The 11,377-nt window shown below is 42.1% G+C and overlaps 1 protein-coding gene across 1 annotated transcript in view; it reads right to left on the bottom strand.

The window, feature by feature from the left end:
* Window positions 1-2,622: 2,622 nt before the first annotated feature.
* Window positions 2,623-11,377, bottom strand: part of FMN2 (formin 2) — a 203,130-nt gene continuing 194,375 nt past the window's right edge. The window contains exons 19-20 of the mRNA XM_066623047.1: window positions 3,550-3,631; window positions 2,623-2,649 (exon numbers count right to left, since the gene is read on the bottom strand). Coding sequence (XP_066479144.1) covers window positions 2,623-2,649; window positions 3,550-3,631 — 109 coding nt within the window. The remainder of the gene's footprint in view (window positions 2,650-3,549; window positions 3,632-11,377) is intronic.

Raw genomic sequence — 11,377 nt, 5'->3', positions numbered from 1 at the left:
CCATCTCTCCTAGCTGCTGGTGGCTTTCTGGGCTTTGAGGTAGGGAACTTTCCTGGCCCTACCTGGAGATGTGAGGAATCGAACCTGTGCCTTTCCAGATGCAAAACCATTGTTTCAGCAATACAATGCTCACTTTAGAGCTATGCAGGGTAGTGTTTGTTTAGGTCTATACAAAATGACTACCGATTATAGCAAGATGACCCAGGAAAGAAGAACCGTGACTCTGACACATGACTGCAAGTCACATGGCAATGATGTGTCTAGCAGATGGAACAAAAGATGTGAACTATCTTGTATACCATTCAGGTATAGTGGGCAATAGTGAACAAACTGTGAAGTAACTGATAGAATGAATGAACAACTGCCTTCCAAGATCTATTTGTTATTTTTTGCCATCACCATTCGTGGTGTTGCATCAGTAAAGCAACCAATGCAGTAACCAATGCAGTAACACAACGATAACACGCTGGTGAAACGTTAAGAGGAAGGAGCATGGAAAGGCCTTTGGATGGCTCATATTCATGCTGTCTGAAGAACTTAGGAAAAAAGAGTCAGCAACATCCAGGCAAACCTGAACATCTAAAATCTGTGTAGAAATTGCATCCCTGTTCTTTGCATCTCCCCATTTCCCTTCTCAGTCTTATCACCCTCTATACTACCTTCTAAACTGCACATTCCTTAGAGCAGGTACATAATAGTTGGAGTTGCAAAAGATTTTTCCAGACCATCATAAAGAGAACAACAAATCTCAGTGCAATAAGACTCCAAGAAAGCATTATATACACAAAACAACTTGGATCTCATTATTTTTTATTTTTCATATAAATTAACATTCTAAAAAAAATTGGAATAGAAACACTAAATACAGTATTGCACATAGCGATCTTTGTTTAGTGTGGTATTTAATTTAGTGTGGCAAACGTACTGTAGATACTGTAGGGAACAGGAAGGCTACAAAACAAACATGCTAATGTCTTGAAATGCACTTAAATGAAAGAAAATGCAGAAGTTAAACAGCAAAAGACTATAGCTTACATAAATACAAAGATGGGTTTTAATCAGTGCTATTAAAATATTTGACATTATTTGCTTTTGATAGATCTCTTGCAATAGTAAGCAATCTTTTTTCCCTTTCCCACGAAATAACTTTATTCCTGACACTACAGAATTTTATAATGCAGTTCTGGGTGAAGGTATCGGGGATTATCAGGAACAATCCTGAAACATGAAAGAATTTCAGGATGATCACATAATAGGAAACAAGTTTCCTAATGAATGAAAAATATATTTTTAGTGCTTGGCATTTTAAAAAGTCAATTCCTGAGGTCATAAATTATGCAGCCCTTATGATGCCTGGAATCTTATATTAACTTCTAGACAACCAGGTATCATGTACTGGGCAACATGGAGGGGGGAAAAATAATTTCAATTAGTCAGTACTTGAAAGTAACACCCCGGCACCTTTCATGCAAAAAGGCTTTGGGATATATGCACCTTATTTATTTTTTTCCTCCTAATTTGGCTGTTTGCAAGACAGTTTTAAACGTTAATGTTACAATGTGTGGAGAAGATGGTCTAAACCAGAACAGACTAATTATCAGGTGTGTGTTTTGGTGGCTGAGACCAAGGAGGCACAAAACAACATCAACTGTTATGCAGTATAGGTACTCAATAAAATGTAACATTGACCTGCATTAAATCAGTAGCTTTTGCTTGTCACTAGAGAGAGAGAGAACTGAGGTCATATCATCACCCATGGCGAAGTAGAACGCTAATAAAATGGCTCTTCAATTTGCATGGTTCATCAGATTGGTAAAAAAATTACTACAAGCATTGTCTTGGTACTCTGTAAACAAATCAGGTTTCTTTTCTTTTCCAATGTATATAGCATACTGCAGTATCCAAGGTTATTTAGTATCCCCCAAAGGAGTCCATTGCTTTGCTACATTTAGGTATCTTTCCTTTGATTTGCTTCCATCCTTTTAATAGTTGGCAGACGATGAAGTAAAAATGCTGCATCTTATCCTCTATAAAGATAGTGTGCTGAAAATATTTAGTCAATGGACAACAAAATATGTTTGGAGAGTATGGATTCTAGTGTCCAAGGAGCACTTTACCAGTTCAAAGTACAAGCCACAAATGTCAACGTGAAACGGACACAAACAGTTCTTGAGAAGGAATGTTCTTCCCCCTCATCTAAATGTAGTGGCACAGCACATTTGCTTTGGAAAAATGCGGCCAGCAGAAATGAAAATGTAGCATTTTGTGGACTTTAAATGTTTATACAGTTTTAAGCATGGTTAGTTAGGACTGATGGAACTGCTGCCTTTTACACAGGCTGGTTCAACTACTGTTAGTATTCCTCCACACAAAAATTATTTGGATGGGAAAGACAATACGGGATGCCTGGAGGAGGCACCTCTCAACCTCTATTATGCGGTGTTCCATAAAGCAAATCTGTTTATCAATCAATGCTCTCAGTACATACTGGTCAGTGAGAACTGAAAACAAATGCAAAAGTTGAGAAAACAAGTGGGCTGAGTGATGTAGTTTCCCTTTTTCCCCCCACAGACATACTGAGTTTACTGAATAGGTGGGAGAATGACATGTGCCTTTCTTCTCTCATATTTTCATACTTATCTTTGCTTTCTGGGGAAAAAAAAACATGAAAGGGAGTTAACAAAAAGCAGTTCCAAGTGTTCCAAGAACAAACTCAACAGTCCAGTAAGAACCTCTCAAAGACTCAAGACTGGTGACCTACCATTTCCCTTTAAACATTTAAACTAAATGAAGAGGCAGCAACAGCATGAGTTACTCACTTGACTGACCTGGGCTACTGCTTTGAGAAGCTTTTGGGGGCCAGCCATATAGGCTTCTGGGGTTCTTTGGTCAGTACTCAACTTGGCTGACCTAATCCCAGCATCGGATTCTGGCTTGTTTGCAAATTCTGTTCAGAATAAGCCAGGTTTCACCAGATTTGGCTCTCACAGCAAATTCTGGCTTGTTCTAAGCCAAGATCAGTAATATAATTTTTCCTCTCTGCATGCTCATGCCCAAGGCTAGGGGAAGTCATTCAGAACCAAGATTAAATCATGCTGACATGTGACACTTGAATCAGACATCAGTATTATAAAACCAAAATGTACTCTTGGTTGCCTCTTCTGGCAAACTCTCCCCCATCTTCCATAATAGGAGCAGAGGGCTTGTAATGAGTGGCTTTGCCAAAGCAACTACGATAATCTAGCCATTGCTGTATATGTCAAAGCTATTGCTACTATCTACAGTAGCCTCAGGCCTTACAGAAGAATTGGATTCAATATTCCCAAATTCAATCATACTACAGTCTTATTTTTAGGCCTTGCATTGACATTACTACATCATTCTGTATCTTTGTTGGAAATGAGAGCTGGTTGCACTAGGATTAAGGCAGGATTGCAGCTGAGAAACCTCATCACACAGTATCACAGGAGGACAGAATGGAAAGGCCGAGGACCTAAACTGCCACAAGCTTAAAAGTAATACACATGCATCATAAGCAACAATACTTACAATTCCAGAATCGTGCTTTTGTTTTATATTGTAAATTGATTTTCCCTTCTTCTGTCTACATACTTCTTCAGCCTCTTTAAGCCTGCAACATATTTAATTAATTCACTACATCAAAACCATTTGCCAAAGACAACATATCATCTGAAAGACTGCTCAAGGACAAAACTCCTCAGCGTACTGTAATCCTGATAGCCTGCAGAATACTAATCGTAAGCAGTCAAGAAACTCCCATCAACCACTAGGAACTGTGCAAACTGTAATAGCTGCTGAATGGAAGGATGGTATTCTTGAATGTATTGATGCACTGAATAGGCAATAGTTAACAATCATGTTGGATGAGGTTATCAGATGTGTTCTGTTGCCTCCTGCATCCCTGTCTTCACAAATCATTTCAAGTATCCTCCTTTGGCATTCTACTGCTTACTGACTGCGGATATTGTCTGATTTATTATTTCCATATGATTCATTTGTAAAATGATTTTGTTTATTCCAAAACGCTTTGGAGGCTGTTAGTTGCAAATCATCTGTCTCTTCAACCATTATCCTTCACTAGTCTTAATGTGGAAAAAAATGCAGAGATCAAATAAAAATCTAAACAACAGTTCATGGCCTTGACTACATACATATTTCCTAACCTGACCAGCATAATAATTCTAGGTACATTTCTTTACAAATTTGTACATTTGACATTATATTACATAAGAACATAAGAAGAGCCTTGCTGGATCAGGCCAAGGGCCCATCTAGTCCAGCTTCCTGTATCTCACAGTGGCCCACCAAATGCCTCAGGGGGCACACAGACAACAGACACAACCTGTGTCCCGGTGCCCTCCCCTACATTTGGCAATCAGAGGCAGCCTACCTCTAAACATTAGAAGGTTTCACCTAGGAGACTGATGATTTACTCACCTACAATTGTGGGGGTGACCCAAGGCCTCCTGAATCCGGTGGAGGAATGCCAAAAACTGCCCCCTTCCCTGATGATATGCCAGCCTCTGCTCCTCCCATTCTCTAGCTCATCACTCTCCCCTCCATGTTTCCTCTTTGTCTCTGACCCCCTCTTCCAATCCAGGAAGGATAAGGCGGTCTAGTGGATGAATGTATATAGGCAGACAGAGATGAGTGTCCCCCACAAATCTGTTGCCAGAAGCAACCACTTCAGTTGTCCTCATGGATGGCCAGCCCTGTACAATTGGGATCTACTGATTGGTCCCAATGAAGCCTTTTAAATCACAGGTTATTTTTTTGTTGTTTTTTTTTAACAAGGAAAGGGATTAGTAAACTTTTTGCCTCAAAATGATTAAAGTTATTATGAATCAAAGAACTCTTTTCCTTTGGCAGACTCACCATTCTTCCCACACAGTTGTTTAAACTTGCAAGTTCATTTCTCCAGATATGCAAGCAATTTGTTAATAGTGGGATGGAAAGAACAGAGCACTTCAAGAGACAGCATGGGTGGATACTAGCAGTCCTGGAAGCTGTCTGAGACTCTTTACAGATGGAAAAAGCTACAGCCCAGTCCAATACACACACAAATAAAATACAAAAAAAATACCGTAAGTGGCATTATTTCCCGGTTCTCCTAATGGCAAAATGTGATATCTGAATAAAAACTCTTTAGGTAACAATGGGATTTTCTGCCACGCTGAAATTGCAAGACAGTACAAAGTCACAAAGAGCAAACTAACTTCCACTGAAAGTTGTCATTTATATGTACATCTTCATTGTAACAGAGACCACGAATAAACAACTTCCTCCATGTGAAACAAGACACCTGTGGCAGGAATGCAAAAGGAGCTCAGAGTTAAGCGACTATTTTAATTATTGTTGTTCTGCTGTCTCAATTGCCATCACTGTGGAGTTGGTGTCAGTACTGTATTTATTATTTTATATTTGTAAGTCTGATAGGGTGAAGAAACATTGTTGAAGCCATTTCTGCCCAGAGTTGCAAATACGCAACAAGGACCGAATGTGTACACCTGTGTGCTGGACAGAAATGGGTTAAATAGGCATAAAACAATTTTTGTTTTCCCATGTCCTCCACATGGCCACAGGGAATGTGAAAAGGTGTGTGTTTTGGACACTCACAAAAGGATGCCTTCCTGCTCATGGCAAGCAAAATTCCAGATGAGCTGGAACGGGTGTCAAATTCGTTTCATACAGTGGACTGAATAGCATTCATGGCGCCTGCTGAGGGCAGGACATGTCATCATAAAGCAGGAAGTGATGTCATTAAGCAGATGATAGAAAGGCAGCCATCACACCCTGTGTTTGATGGCTGGGGATTGCCCCGCCCCCCCCCCAGCGGGGTGGAGGCAGGCAGAATATTTCTCGGTGTCCAATCTAAGGCAGCAAGACCAAGGGGTGAGCCAGGGCCGCTCCCTTGATGCCTGACCAGCTTGAGGAGGCTGGTTGGCAAGCCCCTTGTCTGAGCTGGCCAAGCCTGGCAAGGGAGGGTTCTGCAGGCCTGGCAATTCTGCTGCCTTACCCCTACTTTCGGGTGATGTTGAAAGGCGGGCTTAATGATCTTTGAGTGACGCCTGGAGTCGTGTGGACACCCTGCAAGACTGGGGGACGAAGACTGCTAGGGCCCACTTAGCACCCCACACTTTGGGGAGGGTTTTTGGGTTTACCCTCAGTTTGCCCTGTTGCAGAATTATTGGTAACATCAATAAAGTTGCCCATTCAATTCCAGACATAGCCTCTGTCGTTATCTGGGGGGTGCTGAGGTGAATAAGCACCTTGTTTTCACATGGGAACTCATGAGCTCCAAATGACAAAAGAGAAAATACGCAAGTCTTGATCATATTTTCAAGATGGGGGGGGGAAGAACCCATTTATCACACAGGCTACCCTTTGAGCTGCACCGCTTCTGCCATGGTATCATTTCACAGTTCAGATATTCGGTGAAGTGTTGCCTTGGCGGAAGTGCCACTGCTGAGCCATTGTACTAACTGGGCTCTCCCAGTGCTTTGGCAGCAACTCCCTCTCTCACCCTCTTGGTATGCGCTTTCCCTGAAGCATTCCTTTCCTTCTGAGGTCTCCTTCTGTCTCTCTCTCCCAGAGCCTCAGCAGAAGCAGCACTGCTGAAAGGATGGTGTTGGGAGAGCCAAATTATCAATAAAGACCTTGATAAAGACCTTCTGCAGGCCACATCTGGCCCACAGGCCTTATGTTTGACACCCCATTCTAGATAACAGAATGAGAAAGAAGCAGGACCAGGGAGGAAATAGGAGATTCTACACCTGTGCATGGCAGGATGTATGAGTTTCACAGGCATTTGGAAGTTGTGCACCTTGACGTAGAGGTGTTGTGAAAGTTTCCCTTTGCAGCTTATCTGGAAATTCCCCAAACCAGAAACACAAATCCCTCATGGGTCAGCTCTGAACTTCTCCAAATATCTGAGATATGTCTAAAACCCAAATCAACCTTGCAGTGATGCAGAAGACCATTCCTTAATTCAAAATTAACTCACCAATGAAAAACATTCATAGCAGTCAAGCTAAAGTGTAACATGCATTAAAGTAGTGTTTCCTAAACGTTTTGGGTAGGCGACACCCTATTCCTTTTGCTGCCAATCACCAAGTCCAGAAGTAAGTGCTGAAAACCTGTGACATGATGGTGTCATCAGCACTTACTTCCAGGTTTAGCAAGCCCAGAGGACCCTAAATTTGGAGTTAGTCAGGTGAGGGCAGGCAGGAGGCTCCCCCAAACCTGTAGAATACCATGGAGCAGAACCTAAGCACCACAGTATGTTGCATTTCACTATAATCGCACTGCCGAGTGGCACACCTCCCACAACAGCTCTAGGCTAGGGCATTACAATGCCCAATTTGGAAACCTCTGCATGAATTTATTTATTTATTTATTAGATTTGTATTCCGCCTTTCTCCCCAAAGGGCACCCAAGACGGCTAACAATCAAGTTAAAATACAAAGATAAAAATAAACATTAAAAATACAAAGCACTTAAAAACAATTAAAACAAGATAAAACATATAGCAGCAGATTAAAAGCACAAAGTAAAAGACATAATTTATAAATTTATAAAGACAGCCCTTATAGCACCTCGAAGGCTTTCGTGAATAAAAAAGTCTTCAGGTCCCACCAGAACATTAATAATGAAGAAGCTGTCCTCAATTCAAAGGGGAGGGAATTCCATAGTGCAGGTGCCACCACTGAAAAGGCCCTGTTTCTGGCCGCCATTCCCTTCACCACTCTCAATGACGGCACAACCAACAAGGCCCCTTCTGATGATCTCAGAGAACGGACCGGACTATATGGAAGAAGACGGTCTCTCAAATACGCTGGTCCCAAGCCGTTTAGGGCTTTAAAGGTCATAACCAGCACCTTGAATTCAGCCTGGAAACGAATGGGCAGCCAGTGCAGTCGCTGGAGTAGTGGCGTGACAGAGTCAAACCAATGACCCCCAGCAACTACCCAAGCTGTAGCTGTAGCTTCCAGACCCAAGCTGTAGCTGTAGCTTCAGGGGCAGCCCCACGTAGAGCACGTTACAATAATCTAATCTTGATGTCACTATGGCATGGACCACCGTGGCCAGATTCACCCAAGACAGGTACGGCTGCAGCTGGTGCACCAGCCAAAGCTGGGCAAAGATACTCCTGGCCACAGCCGACACCTGGACAATCTCCTTCCATCAAATGGAGCCACTATAAATGACACCCTCCCCCCCACCACAAACCACCTATCATTTATGAATCATTTAAAAATGTTTCAAGCTGGTTACTTGCTACTTAAAACGTGTTCAAAGCCTGTCTTTCGATAAAATGTGACTAGATAGCATGGGGTTAATCTAAACAAAGGAAATTGTTCCTTGTTTCCATCATATTTAAGTTGTTTTTTTCCACAGCGCTTCCTCCTCCTTATCCCTTTTATTTATTGTCAGGCAAATGTATACAAAATGTTCACCATGATTAAGTCTGAAAACAGTTTGCAAGATGAATCAGATAGACACAGGGAAAAGAAACCAGACATCCCTGCAGAATCATTTTATCTACCTCCTATACCAAACACCAGCCGGATCACGGGCTTATCATGAGAGAATTCCCCCATCATTCAACCCAGTAAGAAAGGAAGCCACTTCCCTGCCACTAAGCATTAATATTTTTGTCTAAATAAGTATCTGTGGTAGACGGATTCATTTCCTACTGGCTCCAAGTAGACTTGGTGCAGATACCCCTACACTTTTGCCAGAGTCTACTCGTACATGACTGATTTAAACAGACTGACAAGGCTGGAATGTTCATGCGCTTAGTTGTTGAAGTGGTCATGACAGATCTTCCAACAATAAGCTACAAGTAGCTAACATTATTCCTCTGCTAGAAAATATATTTCCAGAAGACTGCTTATTAATTCTGTACTTTCTGAGAGGGGAAAAAAATTCCAGTTGCTGCAATTTAAAACACAGCATGGTTTCTATTTGCTTTTTAAAATGTAGGTTCAAAATATTCTGCTTTGATTTCTTAGGATTTATGGTATCAGGGAGGCTCACATTTTTTGGATGAGAGTTGAAAGTTTTGCTTTTTAACTTAGAGCCAGAAGTCCCTTCACTTGTATGTGCACAGCCAGAGGACTGAACTGTTTTTCACTAATCCCCACTCAACCATGAAGCTCACTGACCTTGGGCCACCTTCTCTCTTAGCTTTACCTTACAGGGTTGTTGTGATGACAAAACGAGGAAGGGGGGCAACAACACCACCACAAGCTCCTTGGAGGAAAGGCAACATACACATGTAATAAATAAAAGTGAAAAATAATTATTGCCATCAGCAATAATCTCAAAGCATGTCTTCTGTTAATATTTAATCTGGTACAGCCCAATTCTAAGTTCTCCCATGCAAATGAAGCCGAAACAACATGGTGTCTGTTGCATCCCACAGGAAAATTTTTAGTCAGGAGGTCTCCTCAATGTAAGGGGGCATTTGTTCCCTTGCTCTAGCGCAGGGGTCTCCAAACCCCAGCCTGGGGGCCAGATGTGGCCTGCAGCAAGCCTGTTTCCGGCCTGTGGCCAACCTCTTGTCCCCTGAAAGCCTCTGGCCCACTCAACTGAACATGACCAGAACTGTGCTCTGATTGTGTCTGGAGGGTCTTCTGAGAGTCAGAGAGGTTGAATAAATGAGTCCATTCATTCATTTATTCACTTATCTATGTTCCATCTCTAATTCATTTATATAGATTTTATATTTAAATTTTTTTCTGGTCCTCCACACCATGCCAGATATTTGATGTGGCCCTCTGGCCAAAAAGTTTGGAGACCCCTGCTCTAGCGTAAGCCCCAACTGGTGCAATGGGTCAACCTGAACCTGTGCCAGCTATATGTTGATCCATGTCAGTTGATCTGGCCAGGAAGGGGATAGGATATGGTGCCTGCTGGTGCCACTTATCTTGCCTCTCCACTCATCCCCTACCCCATTACTAAATCTGCTCCCTTCACAGCACTCACCTGCTCTGGTGTGCAACTCCATATGGTTTCAGGAAGGCTCTAGCCTTCCCTCCAGCACTGCAAACAGGCACTTAGTTGCAAAGTGCTTCACGGCACTTTTGGGACGACTTGCACCAGGGCAGCATGTGCTCCACAGGCGCAGGAGCCAATTAGAATTGTGCCATTAGTTCTCCAGATAAATAATCAATATTCATGGAAAATATTTCCCACACAGATCCTGATGCTGTAGTTACTTGGCCCCTAAAACACTTAATCATAAAGTTAATATGAGTAAGTGGTACATCAACAAGTCAGTAACACATTTTCCCACTTGGGCTAAAAAGTTCTACCTGAACTGCCTAAGGTTCTTCAGCTATTAACAACCAGGCCTTCACCACTGTCACTTTGAAAGCAATACAGAGTTGCTATCACCCTTGTCCCTTTGATATCTCTTCTCAAAATCATGAGGTGGAAGTGAGGGCAATTCCTGGAGGGATTTTTTCTTCTTCCAAGATAATGTTGGAAATTCCTGGCAGCTTTTAGCAATCACCTAGAGATTGATGCAGATTCTTAGATTCTCCAGGCCAATCATGGAGGGTTGGCAAACCTGGGAATTGGGGGAAAGAGAATGAGGGCCAATCTATGTGTTAATCAGAAAATTCATGATTAGATCTCCCAACACTTTTTTTCATTTTCACTTAAAAGCAGCGACAGAAATGCACTGGTCATTTTAGACTGGGTAGATAGCACTATTGGGGAAAAGCTCCCTGAGCAAGCACTACTAATTCAAACCAAGGTTTTAAGTGAAAATCAAAAGGCCAGGAGATCCGATAAAACACCTCCTACATAATGTGTTGTTTGACCCTTCATTTGGGAGGAAAGAAGATTGTAGCAGCACATTTTATGTAGGATTTCAAAGCATCATGAGCCAGCCTAAAGGAAGGAACAGTAAAAGTTGGTTGGGAAATGGTAGAAGGGAGGATGAGGGGCCATAGAGTTTAGGAAAGCAGAAGTGCATGTAGGAGGGAGAAGAAATTGTTGGGAAGACTCAGCAATGAGAGTGTTTGGGAGTGCTCTAGTTCTGGCCAGATGAAGCTTTTTATGTAAGCTTCAGCTTAGAAATTTGGCCACCCTTGATCTTTTTGGTAAAACCCAAAATATACAGTGGAAATGTTCCACTCTCCTAACCTTCTAACCCTCTCATTCCCAAAACAAACAAATAATGATAATTCCCATGTCTCCAGGTGTCTCCTTCTCAAGACAAATTCACTGGCTTCTATTCTGCAGGCTAACAAAAGCTCCCTTAATTTACTTTGAGAGGATGTGCCTCGTGCTACAAGATTTAATGCCCTTGTTTGGAAGAAGCAGTGACAGCTTTACCGGTGTG

The sequence above is a fragment of the Tiliqua scincoides genome, chromosome 1 (assembly GCF_035046505.1).
Source record: "Tiliqua scincoides isolate rTilSci1 chromosome 1, rTilSci1.hap2, whole genome shotgun sequence".
Classification (NCBI taxonomy): Eukaryota; Metazoa; Chordata; class Lepidosauria; order Squamata; family Scincidae; genus Tiliqua; species Tiliqua scincoides.
Note: the sequence above shows the minus strand (reverse complement) of the source record. Positions and strands in the feature narration are given on the sequence as shown.